The sequence below is a fragment of the Daphnia carinata genome, chromosome 8, assembly GCF_022539665.2.
Source record: "Daphnia carinata strain CSIRO-1 chromosome 8, CSIRO_AGI_Dcar_HiC_V3, whole genome shotgun sequence".
Classification (NCBI taxonomy): Eukaryota; Metazoa; Arthropoda; class Branchiopoda; order Diplostraca; family Daphniidae; genus Daphnia; species Daphnia carinata.
The window spans coordinates 2,845,787-2,862,131 of record NC_081338.1 but is presented as its reverse complement, the minus strand read 5'-3'; the positions used below and the strand labels follow the sequence as shown (position 1 = coordinate 2,862,131).

General features: G+C 42.7%; 2 protein-coding genes and 1 long non-coding RNA gene across 7 annotated transcripts; 2 read left to right on the top strand and 1 right to left on the bottom strand.

The window, feature by feature from the left end:
* Nucleotides 1-93: 93 nt before the first annotated feature.
* On the top strand, nucleotides 94-7,758 carry LOC130704206 (methylcytosine dioxygenase TET-like). The gene is made up of 11 exons (XM_057525670.2): nucleotides 94-462; nucleotides 524-612; nucleotides 729-1,217; nucleotides 1,283-1,434; nucleotides 1,497-1,721; nucleotides 1,782-1,924; nucleotides 1,983-2,361; nucleotides 2,426-2,688; nucleotides 2,754-3,106; nucleotides 3,159-3,269; nucleotides 3,329-7,758. The coding sequence occupies exons 1-11, from the start codon at nucleotides 456-458 to the stop codon at nucleotides 6,869-6,871; spliced, it is 5,754 nt and encodes a 1,917-aa protein (XP_057381653.1). The 5' UTR covers nucleotides 94-455; the 3' UTR covers nucleotides 6,872-7,758.
* LOC130704208 (uncharacterized) lies at nucleotides 7,252-9,655 on the bottom strand. Of its 2 annotated transcripts, XR_009004880.2 has the most exons (4): nucleotides 9,518-9,644; nucleotides 9,443-9,452; nucleotides 8,674-9,371; nucleotides 7,252-8,578 (listed from the first exon to the last, which is right to left on the bottom strand). It is a non-coding gene; the product is annotated as an uncharacterized LOC130704208 (long non-coding RNA). The 2 variants fall into 2 exon arrangements; XR_009004879.2 differs by having other exon boundaries at nucleotides 8,674-9,452; nucleotides 9,518-9,655.
* Nucleotides 9,656-9,767: 112 nt separating this feature from the next.
* On the top strand, nucleotides 9,768-15,737 carry LOC130704207 (uncharacterized). 4 transcript variants are annotated; one of them, XM_057525673.2, is made up of 3 exons: nucleotides 9,768-9,956; nucleotides 10,849-10,944; nucleotides 13,972-15,737. In XM_057525673.2, exons 2-3 carry the CDS (start codon nucleotides 10,868-10,870, stop codon nucleotides 14,675-14,677), a joined length of 783 nt encoding a protein of 260 aa, XP_057381656.1. In that variant the 5' UTR covers nucleotides 9,768-9,956; nucleotides 10,849-10,867; the 3' UTR covers nucleotides 14,678-15,737. The 4 variants fall into 4 exon arrangements, with proteins under 4 accessions (XP_057381656.1, XP_057381657.1, XP_057381655.1 ...); XM_057525674.2 differs by lacking the exons at nucleotides 9,768-9,956; nucleotides 10,849-10,944 and adding an exon at nucleotides 12,243-12,536; XM_057525672.2 differs by lacking the exons at nucleotides 9,768-9,956; nucleotides 10,849-10,944 and adding an exon at nucleotides 12,903-13,171.
* The last annotated feature ends 608 nt before the right edge of the window (nucleotides 15,738-16,345 follow it).

The following is a 16,345-nucleotide window of genomic DNA, read 5'->3' as shown; positions in this document are numbered from 1 at the left end:
GCGCCTAAAATTATTTTAACGTAGTTATCGATACCGTTAACTATCGATGCGACTGGACGCATAACAATAACAAGTTATCGATCAAATTATTTTCAATATGGCGCTGATCAAGAGTGAAGATTTTTTTGCCCAGTGCAACTCTTCCGTTGCCGTGTAAACAGAACGCTAAAAAACATTAGTTTGGGCTCGCATTTGTTGTTTTCAAATAGCAACCAATCTCCGTTCTGTGAACAATAAGATTCCGACATGTTTGTGATTTGATCTACATATCTCCCTCCCTATGGGCAGTGTCAGGAGATAATTAGCCCATACACCTGACGCGCGATTTCATTCGTTAGCCAATTTTAAAGTGAATCTATTTAAATTGAGAAGCCAAGCATTTCGACATTCTTCTTATGTCACTCTTAGGCTGACCAGTTTGTTGAGCAGCAAGTATATGCTGTACAAGTGTTAAAATGGAAGGTATTTCTTGACCCCGTTGTTGTTGGTAACGAAAGTCTTAATAATAATTTTTTTTTTTTAGATATTCAATCGTGGTATGAAGTCCCAAGCATTGCTCATTTCTGTTCACTGTTTAGGGCAGCGTTCAGTCTTGTGGACTTTGATATTGAGGTACTAGTTTTATTGAACTTGTATAAAGATGTCGTCTGTTATTTGTCTGATGCTCCACATATTGCTATCTTTTAGCTACTCATTTAAAAAATAATATGGATGTATTGTTACTTTAGGAACTCGAGGAAGCACTTTTGACTGATGGAGCTGAAGACATGGGCAGCAGCCTTATTCAAGACTTGATTGTGCGATTGTTGAATGGTTGTATGGGCACTGGTGATGTGACTTCCTCCAATTATCAAATGTTCCTTCGCCGCCTCTTCAGGCAAAAGTTCCAAGACGGGAAGAAAAATCCCTTCAATTCTGATGTGGACTTTCGTTTCCTTCCTTTGAGGACAAAAGTGGAAATACTGCATTTTTTGTGCGATTGTCGACTTGAAGCCGATGATGTGATGGAAGTGTTGAAAAATTTGGAAGCCGATAGCCTAAGAGTTGAACCGCTGGGATACGATGACAACAAGGCAGCGTACTGGTATTTTTACGGTACACGGCTTTACAAGGAGGAAAACGCGCTTATTAATGAAGAAGAAGAGGTGGATAAATCGAAAAAGAAGGGCAAGAAAAAGCTGGGCAAAGAAATCGCGCCTGTACGTGGACCATGGACGGTAATTCAATATCGCATCTTAAATAATCGTTTAATTATACCTAAATTACATATTTTGCATTATAGGTTGCGTGTTTTACGGAAGAAGATTGGAGTGAATTGTGTGATTCATTGTCAATAGCAACTTCAAAAAATGAAAAAAATTTATATCGTACTCTGAAGGAGGATTTTTTGCCAGAAATCCCTAATCTATTTGCAGAAAAAGAGCGCCAACAAAGGTCCCGTTATTTGTTTATTCCACTGATTTTAGAAAACTAAAACATTATTGTTCACATTTTAGGAAACGAATGTCCGATGCCGCTCCACGTCGAGCATCAACCCGAATCGAAAAGTTAAAACAACAACGTGAAGAACAAGATCGAATTGTAGCGGTAGCAATACAAGCTGAATTACTTCATTCCGAAACAAATGCTGACGATGACCACAACAGTAAAGATGACGTTGTTGTTACTCCACCAGAGGCCCCACCAAAGTCCAAGTCCAAGAAAATTGATGAGGATGAATGGTAGTATGCTAAGTGTAGGAATTCAAAGCATGTTTTACTTACATTTTCTATTTGATCTAGGTTAATGCTAAGAAACAAAGCGGATCGAGCTACCCGTGCCCTACTCCGCGAAATTTCTCGTGATAATGTGGATCTCTTTAGCAGTTTCGAATCGACCAGGAGTGTTCCGACTCGGACCAGTAGTGTAGATTCATCTGTTTTAGGTAAACACAGTAATAAACAATATTATAATAACGAAATAGCAACGAGTCTTATATGCAGAAAAAGCCACGGAAAAAACGGATAGGAGTGATATAACTGTGGAAAAGCCTGCCAAGAAAGAGACATCGTTGTCAGAAAAAAACCATAACCCAGAGAAAATGGAACGTTCTACCTCAAACAAACCGTCTAAAACGCCTAAGCAAGAATCTGAAAACAAGCCAATAAAGAAGTCAGAGCGACCCGAAAAGAATGTTGTTGAAAAATTCGATACGAAATCCAATAAGAATACAACCGTCGCGGGAGATACCAACAATACCTTGGCAGCTAAAAGTAACAGTAAAAAAGGAAGGCAGACTAACAATTCTCTTTCGTCCGTCATCGATACCACCATGAATCACGTTGAGAATGGGGGCGTTAAATACCGAAGGGTTGTCACTGCGTAAGTCCCAGTAAAGAAATATCATGATTTGCTTGTTCTTTACGCCAATATTTGCTGGCTATAGGTTGAGTGCTACCACAGACGAGGCCAAAATTGGCATGTACAAAATTCTGGAGCAAATCAAGAACCATCCTGACGCTTGGCCGTTTCTGGATCCAGTCGACGAGGACTTTGCGCCAGATTATTACACTAAAATCAGCCAACCGATGGATCTGGAAAAAATGGAACAACGGGTTTCTACAAAGTACTACCAGTCGGTCAACGAGTTTATGTCGGATTTTGATCTGATCGTTGATAACTGTAAAAAGTACAATGGACCCGAAAGCGGTAATTATTCGTGTTGGTTTAAGTATGCCTTCAATCCTATTACAGTTTTTTATTTGATATTTTAGAGTACTCGTTTATGGTCGAAAGCTTGGCCGATGAGTTTCGCGTGCTGTCCTCAAGATATCTCAATTCAGTTTATGAACCCGATCCGATACCCAGCGGTTCCGAGTCGGATTGTAGCACTGCATCTGATGAATCTAATCATCAGAAACACAAGTCTGGAGTTCCAGATGCGAGGAAGAGGGGTGGTCTCATGAAACTAGCTCAGGCTTTTTCCGGATCGGGAAATCGATCTAATCCTAAATCTACTACAACCGCAGCCAACAAGGTCAAACTGAAAACTGAGGATGTGTGGGATACGCCATCGCCAGACTCCTCCGAACCTGATTCAAAGAACAGGAAAACAAACAAACCCAAGGTAGTGATCATAAGTTACTTACCTGAAAGACGTGTCCTAAACTTCATTATAGGTCCAGGAAAAGATTGATAAGAAAAAAGGCAAGATCAAGAAACCTATTGCTGGAGGTCGAAATCTCGAAGCCTTGAACGCCCTGGCAGCTGCAACGGAACAAACGCTAAAAGTATGGTTTTTAATGAGCTATAATCAGTTGTTGCTAAATATATTTCTCTGATGAAAAAGGACATGAAAAAATGGCTTGACGACACGCCCAAATTTCCTGAATATTCATCTGGTAACAGCTCCTCTGGTGAAAAAGTGACACCAGAAGAGTTTGAAACACTTTCCGTGAGTGTCGAAGAAGAATATAGAAAACAAGGACGAGGGAAAAGTGAGTGTGCATCACCATCCAAATCTCCCAAGAAGAACAAGTCCGAGCAGCACAAAAAGAAAGGGTTACTCATTTTGGCAAGCAAAGGTCGATTGCCTGTCGAGAGCAAAGAAGAGCACGACACGCTAATGAAACGCAAGAAGAAGAAGCTGAAAAAGGAAAAATTGATGGACAGCTTATTCGAGACACCTTGCGACAAGGTGGCAAAAGAAACACCTCCATCACCCCCACCACCTCCAACTGGGGATAATGGGAAAAGTGCGTCTAATGTGGCAAAAGAGAAAGAAAAACCAGCCCGTAAACCATTTGATCGTCTTCAACCTGGTGGAAAATCCAAAGTCTCCAAAGTGAGTCGTCCGGACGAATCGAAACTAAGTTCTGTGATAGCCAAAATAAAAGAAAGCAGAAGCAGTGCTCTACAGAAACAGACGGAAACTATACAAAAAGCTCAGTTGAGTTTAGGCACCGTGCTGTTGAGTGACATAGGTTCCAATCGAACTCTAGAGGAAAAAGAGCCTGCGGAAGTTGAAGAATCCGCTAAACAAGCTGAACAAGAGAACCCGGTAGCTGAGCCTACTGAAGTTGTCGAACCGAAAGTAACGGAACCCGTCGCTGAAGTGAAGCATAGTGCCACACCAAATCTATCTGCTTGGTTTCGAGCTTTTGGAGCGCCTAAGAATCCGATTAAGCGGCAAATATCAGAAACTCATGAAACTAGGACCCAGGGTCCACCTGCCAAAAAAGGAACTGGACAGCCTCAAGAAGGCAATAAAGACTTGCCCTGGTATGCACGTTTGGAGAAAAAAGATCCGCCGATTGGGAAGTTGGAGCCGGTTCCCACCCAAAAAGAAGTGATGAGCGAAGATAGTGCTGCTGAAGAGAGTCGACACATGATGGATCCATCAAGCCCGGCTGATAGCCTCGGAAGTATCAACTCGCCAGCGTCTGCTGAGAGTATCAGATCGCCTTCGACGCCAGGTGGTGGCTGGGGTGGACAAAACAATCGTTACTCAGCCGCTGATAATCCTGCAATACGCTCTCCCCTCACACCTGAAACTCAATCGTTCAGCCCGTCGGTGCCCCTGCATCCGATCAAAGTGGGTTTCTATCAAGACATGCAAAAAGGGGCCTCGCCCATTCATGTTAAAAGCCCGAGCTGTCATAGTAACAGTAGTGGAACCGGACCTAATTCGCCTAATGACCATGTACTTCAGAGTGAGACACTTCGACCACCTTTGATGGAACCACATCATCCACAGCAACACCCATCCCAACCGCAACAGTCCTCTGCGCCACAGCCAGTACCAACACAACACATTCAACCAGCGTTCCAAGCAGAAACTAGTCATAGGGTAGTTGCCGAACCAGAAAAACAAACAGACTCTTACCCACTGAAAAAGAGATCAACTCCAGGAATGGCACACATTTCACCCAGTCCAATAGTTACTCCTACACCGATTCATGCCGTTCGACAGCCTGGACCCCAGGTGCACGATCCGCGCATTATGAATCAACCACAAACCAATTTTAGCAATTTTAGCCCAGCTGATTATACTGGTGTACGATCAGGACATCCGGGTCACCATGCACCACCGCAGCAACAGCCTCAATCGATACCGCAACAGCAGCAGGAATCGCAGCCCAATCTCGGCCAATACAACCAGTATTCTCATTATGGTCAGAATGTTGCCAACCCGTTACCCGGAAATCTGGCCAGCTTATCGCAAATCGTAGCCCGGATTCCAGCTGGAACGGTTGCTACACATGCCCCCAACCCCGAGATTGCGCAACCACAATTTAATCAGCACCATCAACAGCAGCAGCAGCACCATTCCAAACGAAGTCATGCCCAGCAGCAGCAACAACAACAGCTACAGCAACAACAACACCAGCAACAACAGCAGCAGCAGCATCTACAACAACAACAGCAACAACAACAGCAGCAGCAGCAGCAACAGCAGTCCATCCCAATTCCGATGACAACCAACATGGGTTACTCCTATCCATCGCAATCCGCTTCAGCTGCGTCATCGGCTGAGCGAAACAGCAGTTTAGTTTCGGCGAGTCCTGCGTTTTCTGGGTCACAAATGACGCAAAGCCCTGCCACATCTATTTCATCGAGTCGGTCATCGGGTGGCAACTTGCAAGACACGCCGTCTCACATGATGACGTACAATAACGCAGCCGCCGCAGCTGCGGCAGCAGCGGCGGCTTATTCGAACCAACCCGGTTCTTTCTATGCCCAGGCCAATCCTGCGTACAGAGGCCAGCCACAACCTATCCAGCAGCCACAGCAACAGCCACCACAGCAACATCATCCACCTCAGACACAACCTCAGCCACAGCAACACCAACAGCAGCAACATTCACAACAACAACAACAAGTTTCCCATCAGCAACAGCAAGCTCCGCAGCAACCACAAAGTCGACCTAGTCAAGTATTTCATCACGGAGCAGGACTCAACAGTTTCGAACCGGGCAATCACAATTTCATGTGGAATACCCGGCCCGAACAGGTTCCAGCCAACGCCCCAGCAGTGTCAACGCCCAACACTCCATACGGACGTGCGGCATCGGGAAGCAACCCGTTCCCTTCGAGTCTCGGTTATGATCCGCATCATCACCATCATCATATGGGAGGAAGTTTACTGTTTAGTGGGCTCGATCCATTAGCTGGTAATCCGAGCATGTTTGGCCGGAATCCATTATCGCGTCCCACGCCCCCTTGGGCCCCATCTTTGACACTGGACAATAACATACCTTCTACTGCAGCGTCAAATCGAACGCAACAGCAGCAGCAGCAACCTAATGCAAGCGTTGCTCCACAATCCCGAACTTCACAAGCAAGAGAAAAATCTCGCCCGGCTGTTGTGGAATCAGCTCCGGCTCCCGCTCCCGGTAGCGCCTTTAATTACAATGTGCAAGGACTAGCTCCGCCATCAGCGGCTGGAACCGGTAATAACGTTGCAGGAAATGATAACCTCCCGGCTTCGCTGTACGAGAGGCATAGAGGGGCATCGCAGACTGCACCATCAGCGTCTGGTCTTCCACCACCGGCTCACCAAGGTTCCTCATTGTCTGCACATCACCAATACGCAGCAGCATCTGGAAACCATCATTTTGGTCCTGGGACTCCCGGCTTGAATATGACGCCAGCTTTTGGCGATTTCCAACCTCCTCCTTCTCATCCACACCATCCATTGGCCGAGCACGCACAATCATCGGCGTTGTATCAACAGTTGCAGCATCGCCAACAGGAGGAACTGTTGTTGAGAAACCCTCATCATCCTTCAATGATGCTCCATCAGCCGGGCTTGCTGGGCTCGCCCGCCGCATACCCTCCAACCTTCTCGTCGGGTCTCGGCCTGCAACAGCCCTTCCAGGGTTGGCTCTGAAGGGTTTTCATTATCATCCTTTTTTTTTCCTTAATATTTTTCTCATAATTCATATGCGACAAATTTTTACATAATATTTTTTTTCTTCAAGACGCCACCGCCATTTAGAAGCGTACAGAATCGGAGTAAGCTAAAGAAATCCTGTTTTATAGTTCTTTTATTTCTTTTTGAAAAAGTTCAATTCTCTGCGGATCGTGAAAGCCAATCTGATTTTTTGTTGTTTGATATTGATAAACATAATTTGCCAATTTCGGTACGAAATTGATAGTTGATAAACACATTGGTTGATTGCTTTATTTTTTAAAATCACCATCGCCTCAAAGGTACATGTTGCGTATCGTGCGTTACGTGTTATTAGCCATCGTTTGCATGTGTGGCAGTTTTCTCTTGTTTCTTTTTGTACATAGGTGACGCTGCTGACTATCGAAGAAAATTTCGTGTTGAAAATAGATTTAAAAGATTTTCACTTTTTAAGCGATAACGTTCTTCGGAATTTTTGGAATCATTTTTTTTTTTATTCGGTGGTGTGGACTGTTGTTCATGTTATTTGTTAAAGACGCGTTATGTGACTGCTTGTATGTTCGTGCGATTATGTCTGTACAGAATTTGGATTTTTTTCTTTATCAAAATTTTGACAAAAATAACCCAAGCTCCCGCCGACAACATCATAATCGTGTTATACATCTATATTGTATATGTCATAAAACGGAAATTAGAGTTGTTTTAAAACCTCGACTAAAAACAGGAGGCAGGATGTGAAAGTGAATTATCTGAAAGTATCTTGTTGAGTTGTTTGTTCTTATAATTTGCCTTCGTGATTTGTATATTGCGAGAAATACACACCCTTTCTTTGGTACACTACAACCAAAATAGATTGCCATATTCAACTCACCGTTGATTGCGACTTTTTGTACCGTGTTGGACTGGGTTTGGCTGTGTTATGTGCATCGTCTGCCACTTCAAGGAATGGTTTGTACAGTATGACTTCATGTTTTTTATCTTCTTTTTTCTGCTTACTCTCTCCCTTCCTTTGAATTTTGTTTTCGGAAAAAATACGTCTGGGGGAAAGGGATACAAAGATGGAAGCCACACAATCTAACCAATTGACCAGCCTACTTGTTCAGTCATGTGGTCTAATTTCGCTACTCACTTGCTGTGTACTGTAGCCGTCTTAATTGCGTACTACATGATCTGCCCCTTTATATTAAAGAGGCATATAACTCAAGTGTTATAGCCATCAAGTACAACCGTAGCATATCCGTGTCAAATAATGGGTACATTTCAAAAGTAACACAATAGACGTAAGAACGTGCATGTACGTAAGTGAAACTTTCGACTTTTTTTTTCAGTGTTCGGTCATCATTGATCGAATTAGAGCGGATAACTGTCTGCAAGGTTGCATAATGTAATGTTGCAATAAAGTGAATCAAGATAAATTCAAGCTTAACATGATGAGGCAACGAAGTAAATGGTATACACACGTCTACCAAGCTATTGAAAGAATTTCTACACAACAGTCAGAGACCATATGTCGGTACGAATTATCACAGGGATAAACACTACGATAAGATGTAGAAAATATTAAGTGCTTTTATCACATACTCACTAACTTGATATAGCCAGTTATGACACAGAGATTTTACGTGGCGAGGGTTGGTCATGCAGTTTGATGGCGCCATCCAACCGGTTTTGCTTCCAGAACGGCATCTAATATGGACAACAGACGCAACACATGTTTACCATAAAAATGAAACAAGACAAATCAGAATCGAAAATTTCCTGGCTGAGATTCAACCACTTACCGTTATAGGAGATTAGCCAAAATGTCCTGTCGTGGCGTTTCCAACGATATTGAACAACGGTGTATCGCCGTTGGAAAAGTGCTATGTCTAAATTCAAGAAAGAACAAAATAGGAGGACAAAACGTCAATCAAACGTGTAAACAGAACGAAAAATCTTGTTCGTGTAGATTTGTCGAACCGACAGATATTAGACTTTTTGCAAACAAGGCAAAAAAAACTGTATAGTGGAATGGTGGGTTTCATTATAAGGTGAAAGTATCATGCAAATAAACGTCACGGTGTTGCCGACATTCGTGAGAAGAAAGCTGGTGTTTCCAGTTCGACCAAACCTGTTCCATGGATGGTAGTCTCGGAAAAGTGTTCGTGAATGAAAATCTTTTTGAGATATTATAACACAGGTACTTTCACTGTGACCTGTTGACCTGATGCATTTCAAACGAACCAGAAACCAGGGACAGAAAGCAGTAAGTAGAACAGTGCCAAGTCGTTTCGTGCTGAAAAACGATGAGCAAAACCAGCAAAACGCATACAACCTTTTTAACATTCCACCTAGAAGAAACTTTGGACTCGACAGCATAAATAGGTTGCAGGTCAACAGCAAACGGAAAAATACATCCTTATTCTGCTTTTTGGTCCACTGATGAATGGGGTCAAAAAGGCAGTCTCTTCCCGCAGGTACTGTCCGTGCGTGTAACACACTATGGCAATGGAATCGTTAATGTAGAGGTAGACGAAAGACGTGATGGCATCGTTCGATGACTAATCATACCTCACTTCCCCTAAACAAAAAGTAAAATAAAAAATTTACGGACACACATGTTTTTTTTTTTGTTTTTTTTCTTACCTCTCCTCGGCTACCTGGTGCGAATCTGCCAGTGGCACGATGTGTTTCAATGTATGGCCAATAGGTGGCGAGAGCATTGTTGCTGGCAAGAAAATGGGGGGAAAAAATACCGTCTGAAACAAAAAAGGGGAAAAATAAGATCGCACCGGCGCAGTTGCACACACACACGGCATCAACGTATCTAGAGCGGGAGAATGGCGGATTTTCCTCGCCCACATCAGCTGTGAGAGAAGTCAGAGCCAACGAAGCAGCTGTATGTGTGGTGTGGCAACGGCACTTTTCTTTTGTTTTCTACATTCGCCAGCAAAAGGCAAACGACCGCGTCAGAGTGGCCAAAAAGTTGCCAAATTACCGAGACCGGCCGTCAGACTGTCTGTGCTGACTGAAAACGAACGAGGAGAGAGAACTTTGAAGGACCCCGTGAACTGGCTATACGTAGGTAATCATCTGACCTAATTTCGGTATGAAAATGTAATGTTGTCTGGATATTTTGGAGGAGTGTCTCTCTCACACACACACACACACACTCACACACATATTTCGAATGTATGTGTATACGTGAGAAAGAGACGAGAGAGAAAAGAAATCGAAGGAGTTTTCGAAGAGAGTGGGTCAAGGTTCTCTAGTTCCCTCCTTTCCTAGACTTATCGGTGGCGGGCGTGTGTGGCCGTTTTCTTCAACTTCAACCTTCCGCCAAGAGCATTCCAGGTGGATGTCTCGTCGTCGTTGTCAAAGAAAAAAAAAATTCATTCATTCCATTACCTTGTATGTTCATGAATTTTTCTGTTCCTTTCGGGCAAAGGGGGTGTTAATGCCTTGCAGCTAGCATCGGCTTGTCTGTGCCTAATAATCGAAACTTCTCTCCACTTTTAGGGATACACTATACATACACGAAAATTCGAGAGAGTTGTTTTTGCCTTCTTCTTTGAAAGCATTTTCACTTTGTTCGCTGAAATTCGCCCAACAACCGCATGGTTTTTTTTTTTAAGGGGAATCCTTTGTGTGTATCTTCGCAGATTTTCACTTTCTCTAGGCTTCTAATAATAATCGATACTCGTGTACATCACGTGGCTCCCTCGCTTCGTCCAATCGCCCTCTTTTGTCAAGTTGCCAGCTTCCTTCTTCCGCCATGACGGGGTGTAGACCTGGGTTGCCAGGAAACCAAACAAATCATTGATTATATTGACTATACTGATAATTATTATCTTTATTGATTGTTCACAACCGTATAGTGTTTACATAAATGTTAAAGCAAACAAATTGTTCATGGCTCGTATCTTATGCCATGACAGCCCAGTAACACTTGTCTTCTTTCTGTTTTTCCAACCCAGGATCCGAGAATCACGTTTCATGATTAGTCAAGAAATACGTCTGCTACGCCAAGCTGCTTCGTGCATCCCTCCCATGGACACCACCGATCGTGACAGGTGATATTTTTATTTTTTTAAAGAAAGGTCCTTTACCTGGCAGGGGAATTTTTTGTTGTGTTCGTACCCCATCATTAAATATTTCGTACCAGCTCCTGCCCACCACCGTCCGTAACAGAGGGTTTTCCCATCAGGATATTCAAAACAATTGTTTTATATTTTTTTTTTTAGGTATTGTGGTATTATTCTTTAGTTTTAAAAAGATGAGCTCGACTAAAACTTCCCGATTTTTCCCCGAGGAGCTTTTGTGTCTGTAAAAGGATTTGTCCAAATGACGTTTCCGGCTCCTCCAGAGGTCATCTTGCGTGTGTCTATTGCATAGTAGCCATGGCCTTGGATCCCTCTTATTATTATTATTATTTTAAGACTAGTTGTAATATCGTACATAATTTCATTCACATTATTTCTGCGATTAGTTCGACGTATTTGCAGCTGTCGTGTGACAGCCTTTCTCTGGTTGAATGAGATAATTTAAGGGCCGGATATGTTTGACGTGCACAGAGAGACCTAAAAAAAGTCCTTGAAAATGAAATGGCCGTAAGAGAGAAGCTTCGTCTGCGGCCGGAGAGAGCTGTAGAGAGCTGTTGAGAGAATTCTCTTGAACACCTTTACACCTGCATGGTGCTGCGAGACAGCGTCAAGGACGGACCACTTTCACTGGCGGACGTGTACAACTGACCAGCCGCATAAAAAAATCGTGACCTATTTTGACCCGGATTCAACCTATATTATTTTTACTTGAAGAACATACCGTACACTCTTATCCCTAAACATATATCCTGAACGGGTCATTCAACTCCCCCTATCTTTTTTTGTGTGTCTTTTTAAAATCAAAAAAAATTTGGAGCTAGGTAAATTTTTCGGGTCAACAGCAACCCCAGGAGGAAGAGAAGGTTTTTTTTTTTTTTTTTATACAGGGTACTAGGAAAAAACCAACTATAAGAACCTGTTTTAGTCTATTTTTTTTTCCTTCGTTTTAAGAACTGACATTTTCTTGAAGGCCTTTTTTTCTTTTTTTTTCCCTTTTTTTTCTTTTCTACCCTTAAGAAATCGAAAAGATTTGGATTTGAGTTTTTGAAAGGAAGGGAAGACGCTGTTTTGGAAATCGTCTAAGAAGGGAAAACGACTGGCAAGGGGCTTGGCTGCTTTTGGGCCATAGGTAAATTGCCAGCAACAGCGCCACCGCTGTCTCAGGTGGGAGGAGGTATGGAGAGGGAGGAAACTTTCACGCGCCGATGGGACTGCAGCAGCAGCACCACCGACCAAATGAGGAGGAGGAGGAGGGAAAATCACCGTTACCTGGCCAGAGTCGTCTCATTCGAGTGGCCCGACTCGGACAGAGCTGTTGACTCTGATCGCAATAAGATATTTCGTTGTACAGGTGTTTTTTTCCCTCTCCTTGCAGTGTGTTTTCTGTGAAGACCATTTCGAAAAGAACAAAACAATCAAACAACAAAACAAAAAGGACTTAAAATTCGACAGTGGACCCAATCGTGTGACCTTTCTGGATTTCGGTTTTTAATTTCACTATTTACTGCCAATTTGAGATCAAAGATGTCGCGGCACTCGTATCATCGCGATTCGCCTTTAACGTAAGTTGACCTGTCAATTATGCACAAGAGACATGACGAGAGAGAGAGAAAAAAAGAGAGGAAAACGTTCGAAAAGAGAAAAACAGGTCCAGAAGTTAGTCGGTCCTACTTTCCAAAGAGAGAGAGAGAGAGAGAACGGCCGAAGAAATCGAGGCCAGTCACGTGACGCGGCCCCCACCATTTTCATTCTTCGGTTGAAAAACACCTGTTTGTTACACGATGAGTACCGTGTTTTATCATTTGTTCTTATCGCTTAGTCACACAACAGGAAGGCTTTATCTTTTGTCGGCGAAACATCCCTCTCTTTTCTGTCGAAATTTGATTGTCACAAACACACGTATATAGTTAAGCTTTCACCTGAAAACTAAAAGGAAAATGGGGAAAGGAAGACTAACTGCGCGAAGCCATTTTGGACACGGCTGGCAACGCTGCGTCACACACACACGTACCGGCCTGACGTTAAGAGTGTGTGTGGGAATCTGCTCGGACCAATGAGAAAAGAGAACTGAAAGTGGCGTGATCCCTTTGGATCGATGCATGCACATACCGCAGCGGTGGCGGTGGCCTCAGTTAGTCGTAGTTATTATTACGCCCGAGGAAAATGTCGGGAGTCTTGTTTTCATGAACAATTTCAGGTAAAGAAACTTATTGTCATTTGTAAGAGTTTCCCCCCCCCTTTAATTGATTTACATAATAGAACAGTCTAGAAGTAGAGATTAAGAGTCAATCAGGTGATTAAGTTCTTTTGACAGCTCGACTTGATTTTTGTCAACACACAACAGTTATCGCAGCTCGTGCTGTTAGGGTTCCATGACATTAGAATCAAAGGGCAACTTGTTTTTTTTGTGTGTGTGTGTTTTAATCGTGGCCACACCCGGGAATCGGTCGCGAAATTTCGAGTAACCGCGTAGCAACGGGCACTGAGCCAACACCTGGGTGGGTTCAGCAAGTTATCGGTTGCCATGGCCCTAGTCATTGCTACAGAGATGACTCTTTTTGTTTGTGAATGTGCTACACGTCTTTTATTTTTTGTTTTTTTCGCAATACTACACGTGCCTATCCTTGAAACGGGAGAACCCACGTGCTAGACCAATGGACAATCGCTACTATTCTTGAAAAAGGGAACAGCAAAAAAGAAAAAAGATCTTGAACCGAGAAGTTTGGACCGGTTCTGGGGATATCTCGGGTTACTGGCCAAAGTATTAAGGGAAAACTCAAGGAGATGAGACCCGATCCGTTCAGTCTCTCGCTGTACATCTGCACGAGTAGAAAGGTTTTTTTTTTTTCTGAAGAAATAAAAAGGTGTACCGATATGAAATTCGACCGTAATTGTAGTGACGTTTCGAATCGGTGCGTTTCTTTATTCTTTCATTGAAAACGACCTAATTAACATGTTTTTGTTTTATTATTTGAATTTTTTTTTTTTCGAAAACAGGAACTCTTCTTTGAGGAAGACGATGTCATTTGACAATACATCGAGTGAATTCTCGCAACAGAGCGTCGTCTTTGCGATGGAAAAGTTTTCTCGAGCCGTGGCCAATATGGACGAAACTGTGATGGTGCCCTGTAAGCTGATGGATGTTCCAGTGGGCAGCGATCCGGAGTTGGACACTCGCGTCCCTCGCCGCTCTCGGTCCATGATCCGCGACATGCAATCAGCCGATTTGCACAGTCTCTACACGATGCTCAACTCATTGAAAAACGAATTAATCTGGGGCAGCCGTACGGCCACAGACAACATCAACAACCAAAGCAGCAACAACAACAGTCAACGTAAAGTTCGACGACCGTCTGTCAATTCCATGACGTCGATGGCATCTTCTTCCTCTTCAACAGCGTCATCGTCTTCTTCGTCTTCTTCATCGTCATCATCTTCTTCATCTTCTTCGTCGTCATCGTCATCTGGTGCGGGAACCAGTTACAGCGATAGCGACTCTGAGTCGGGTCTGATGGATCACGAGAGCACGGAAGACTCCGGAGTCGAAGCGGAACGCGAACCGGACGGTGAGGAGTGCGTCGAGCGGATGGCCGATCAATTCCGCCGGCACTTGCTCGGTCTACACCAGTGTTTGGAACACATGGCCGATGCCGCCAACTATCTCACCCACCGCTACCAAGTCGAAATCGGAAGTGCCGATTGATAAACCGTAGTCTGCCTTTTCGAATTTGACGGCGTTTTCCAAAATGCGTTTCTCCATCTCTCTCTCTTTCTCAAACAATTATTAAAAAGATAAAAAAAAAAGGAAAAAAAGACAAAAAAAAAAAATGTACATGATTATTTCCGCTTACTCTCTCTCTCTCCTCCCCCCCCTTTAAAGAAAACTTTTCTCTTTTTCTCGTGTACTCTTTATCAATTTTTTCAATATTAGGAAAAAGGGGAATTCAAAAAAATCTGAGAGGAAATTAACCAAAGTAGTGCGTGTGTGTGAGCGTGTGTGTGTGTGTGTGTGTGTTTAACAATGTTTTTTTCTTTAACTTCCTTTTTTTTTAATATTAAATATTGGTCCATTGGTTTATTTTTTGCGACGCGATTCCGAATTCGAGTAATGTTCCGCAAGAGACTTAAGAGAATGTGGGTAAAGATTGAATGAATGTACGAGTGTTTGCGAAGCGTTTTTTTTTTTTTTCAATTCATCCGGCGGAGGGGAAATATATCTATGAAAAGAACTGAACAATTAAATAACTTTGAAATCTCCCTCCACTATTTCCAAAAATTTTGAAAACAGCAAAAATAGTATGTTTTGTCTTCATTTTTCTTTTGTTGTGTTAGCGCACCTTCGGCTTCAATTCCGAAAATAAAAGGTGACGCACCACGTCATTTTGATTTGCTCACGCGTGTCGATGGATCACGTCATAGGCCAGATTTTTCGAGTAGGGAGATGGGAGGGAGGGAAGAGATTAAAAAAAAAAACCAACAAGAAGTAACGAAATATTTGCCTTGTCCATGTTTTTATTTCACTTATATAGCACTGCTGAAAATAATTATATATATATATATTTACCAAAATTTCATTTGGTGCTGTTGCGCAATTTCATGGCTTCAACGTTATAGCGCACATACAGGCCCCCTCCCCCTTTGTGACGATGATTTTGCATAGTTTCCATTCTTTTTTTCAATTTCTTGTAGCATATTTAGCCTAGCTAAAAAAAAACAAATTGAAACCCGATGAGAATTATATAATAAATATATATATTCAAAGGGTTCTTATTCTTGCTTTTTATTTCATTTTTTAAATGGTTGTGTTTTACTTAATGAAAAACACATGGACTGGTTAAAAAGAAACAACGGTATCTGTTTCGAAATTGGACAAAAAAAAAATCATTTTCTTTCCTTAACGGGGAAAGGATAGCGGAAATCTGGCCTTTTTATTTAGGGTACCATCCAATATATCAACCGATAGTTCAAAGGTGCGAGTGCTACGTGTGCTATCTTTTGAAGAAAAAAAACTGTCTGAAAATGAAACGGTCATATCAAAAGGGAAAAGGAAGGATCAGCACAAAACTCCGGAAGGTGAATGTGGAGGGGTCAGGATACTTGAGTGTACCAGCATACAGCAAGGAAGTTCATCCTTTTCTGAACACGGTACAAAGTTCTTTTGTGAATCTCGACTTTCACTTTGGTCTCCGTTGCTATCGGCCCGTGTGCCCCAATGGTTGTGTTCGAATTTTCTTTCATTGCACATCTGATAAGCATCAAATGAACATCTGAAGAGCGGCTAGCTCTTGTTTATTTCTACGAAGAAAGAAGAGGGTTTCGACCTTGGACAATACATCCCCCCTCTTCTTTTGACCCCTTACACGTAGGTAAA

Excerpts from the sequence above, each read along its gene's own strand:
- LOC130704206 (XM_057525670.2), top strand. Across the intron at positions 613-728 it reads TTGTGGACTTTGATATTGAG|GAACTCGAGGAAGCACTTTT; the intron begins GTACTAGTTTTA and ends TTGTTACTTTAG. Across the intron at positions 1,218-1,282 it reads CTGTACGTGGACCATGGACG|GTTGCGTGTTTTACGGAAGA; the intron begins GTAATTCAATAT and ends TTTGCATTATAG.
- LOC130704207 (XM_057525671.2), top strand. The coding sequence starts at position 13,759 with ATGAGACCCGATCCGTTCAGTCTCTCGCTGTACATCTGCACGAGTAGA. Across the intron at positions 13,887-13,971 it reads TGTAGTGACGTTTCGAATCG|GAACTCTTCTTTGAGGAAGA; the intron begins GTGCGTTTCTTT and ends TTTCGAAAACAG.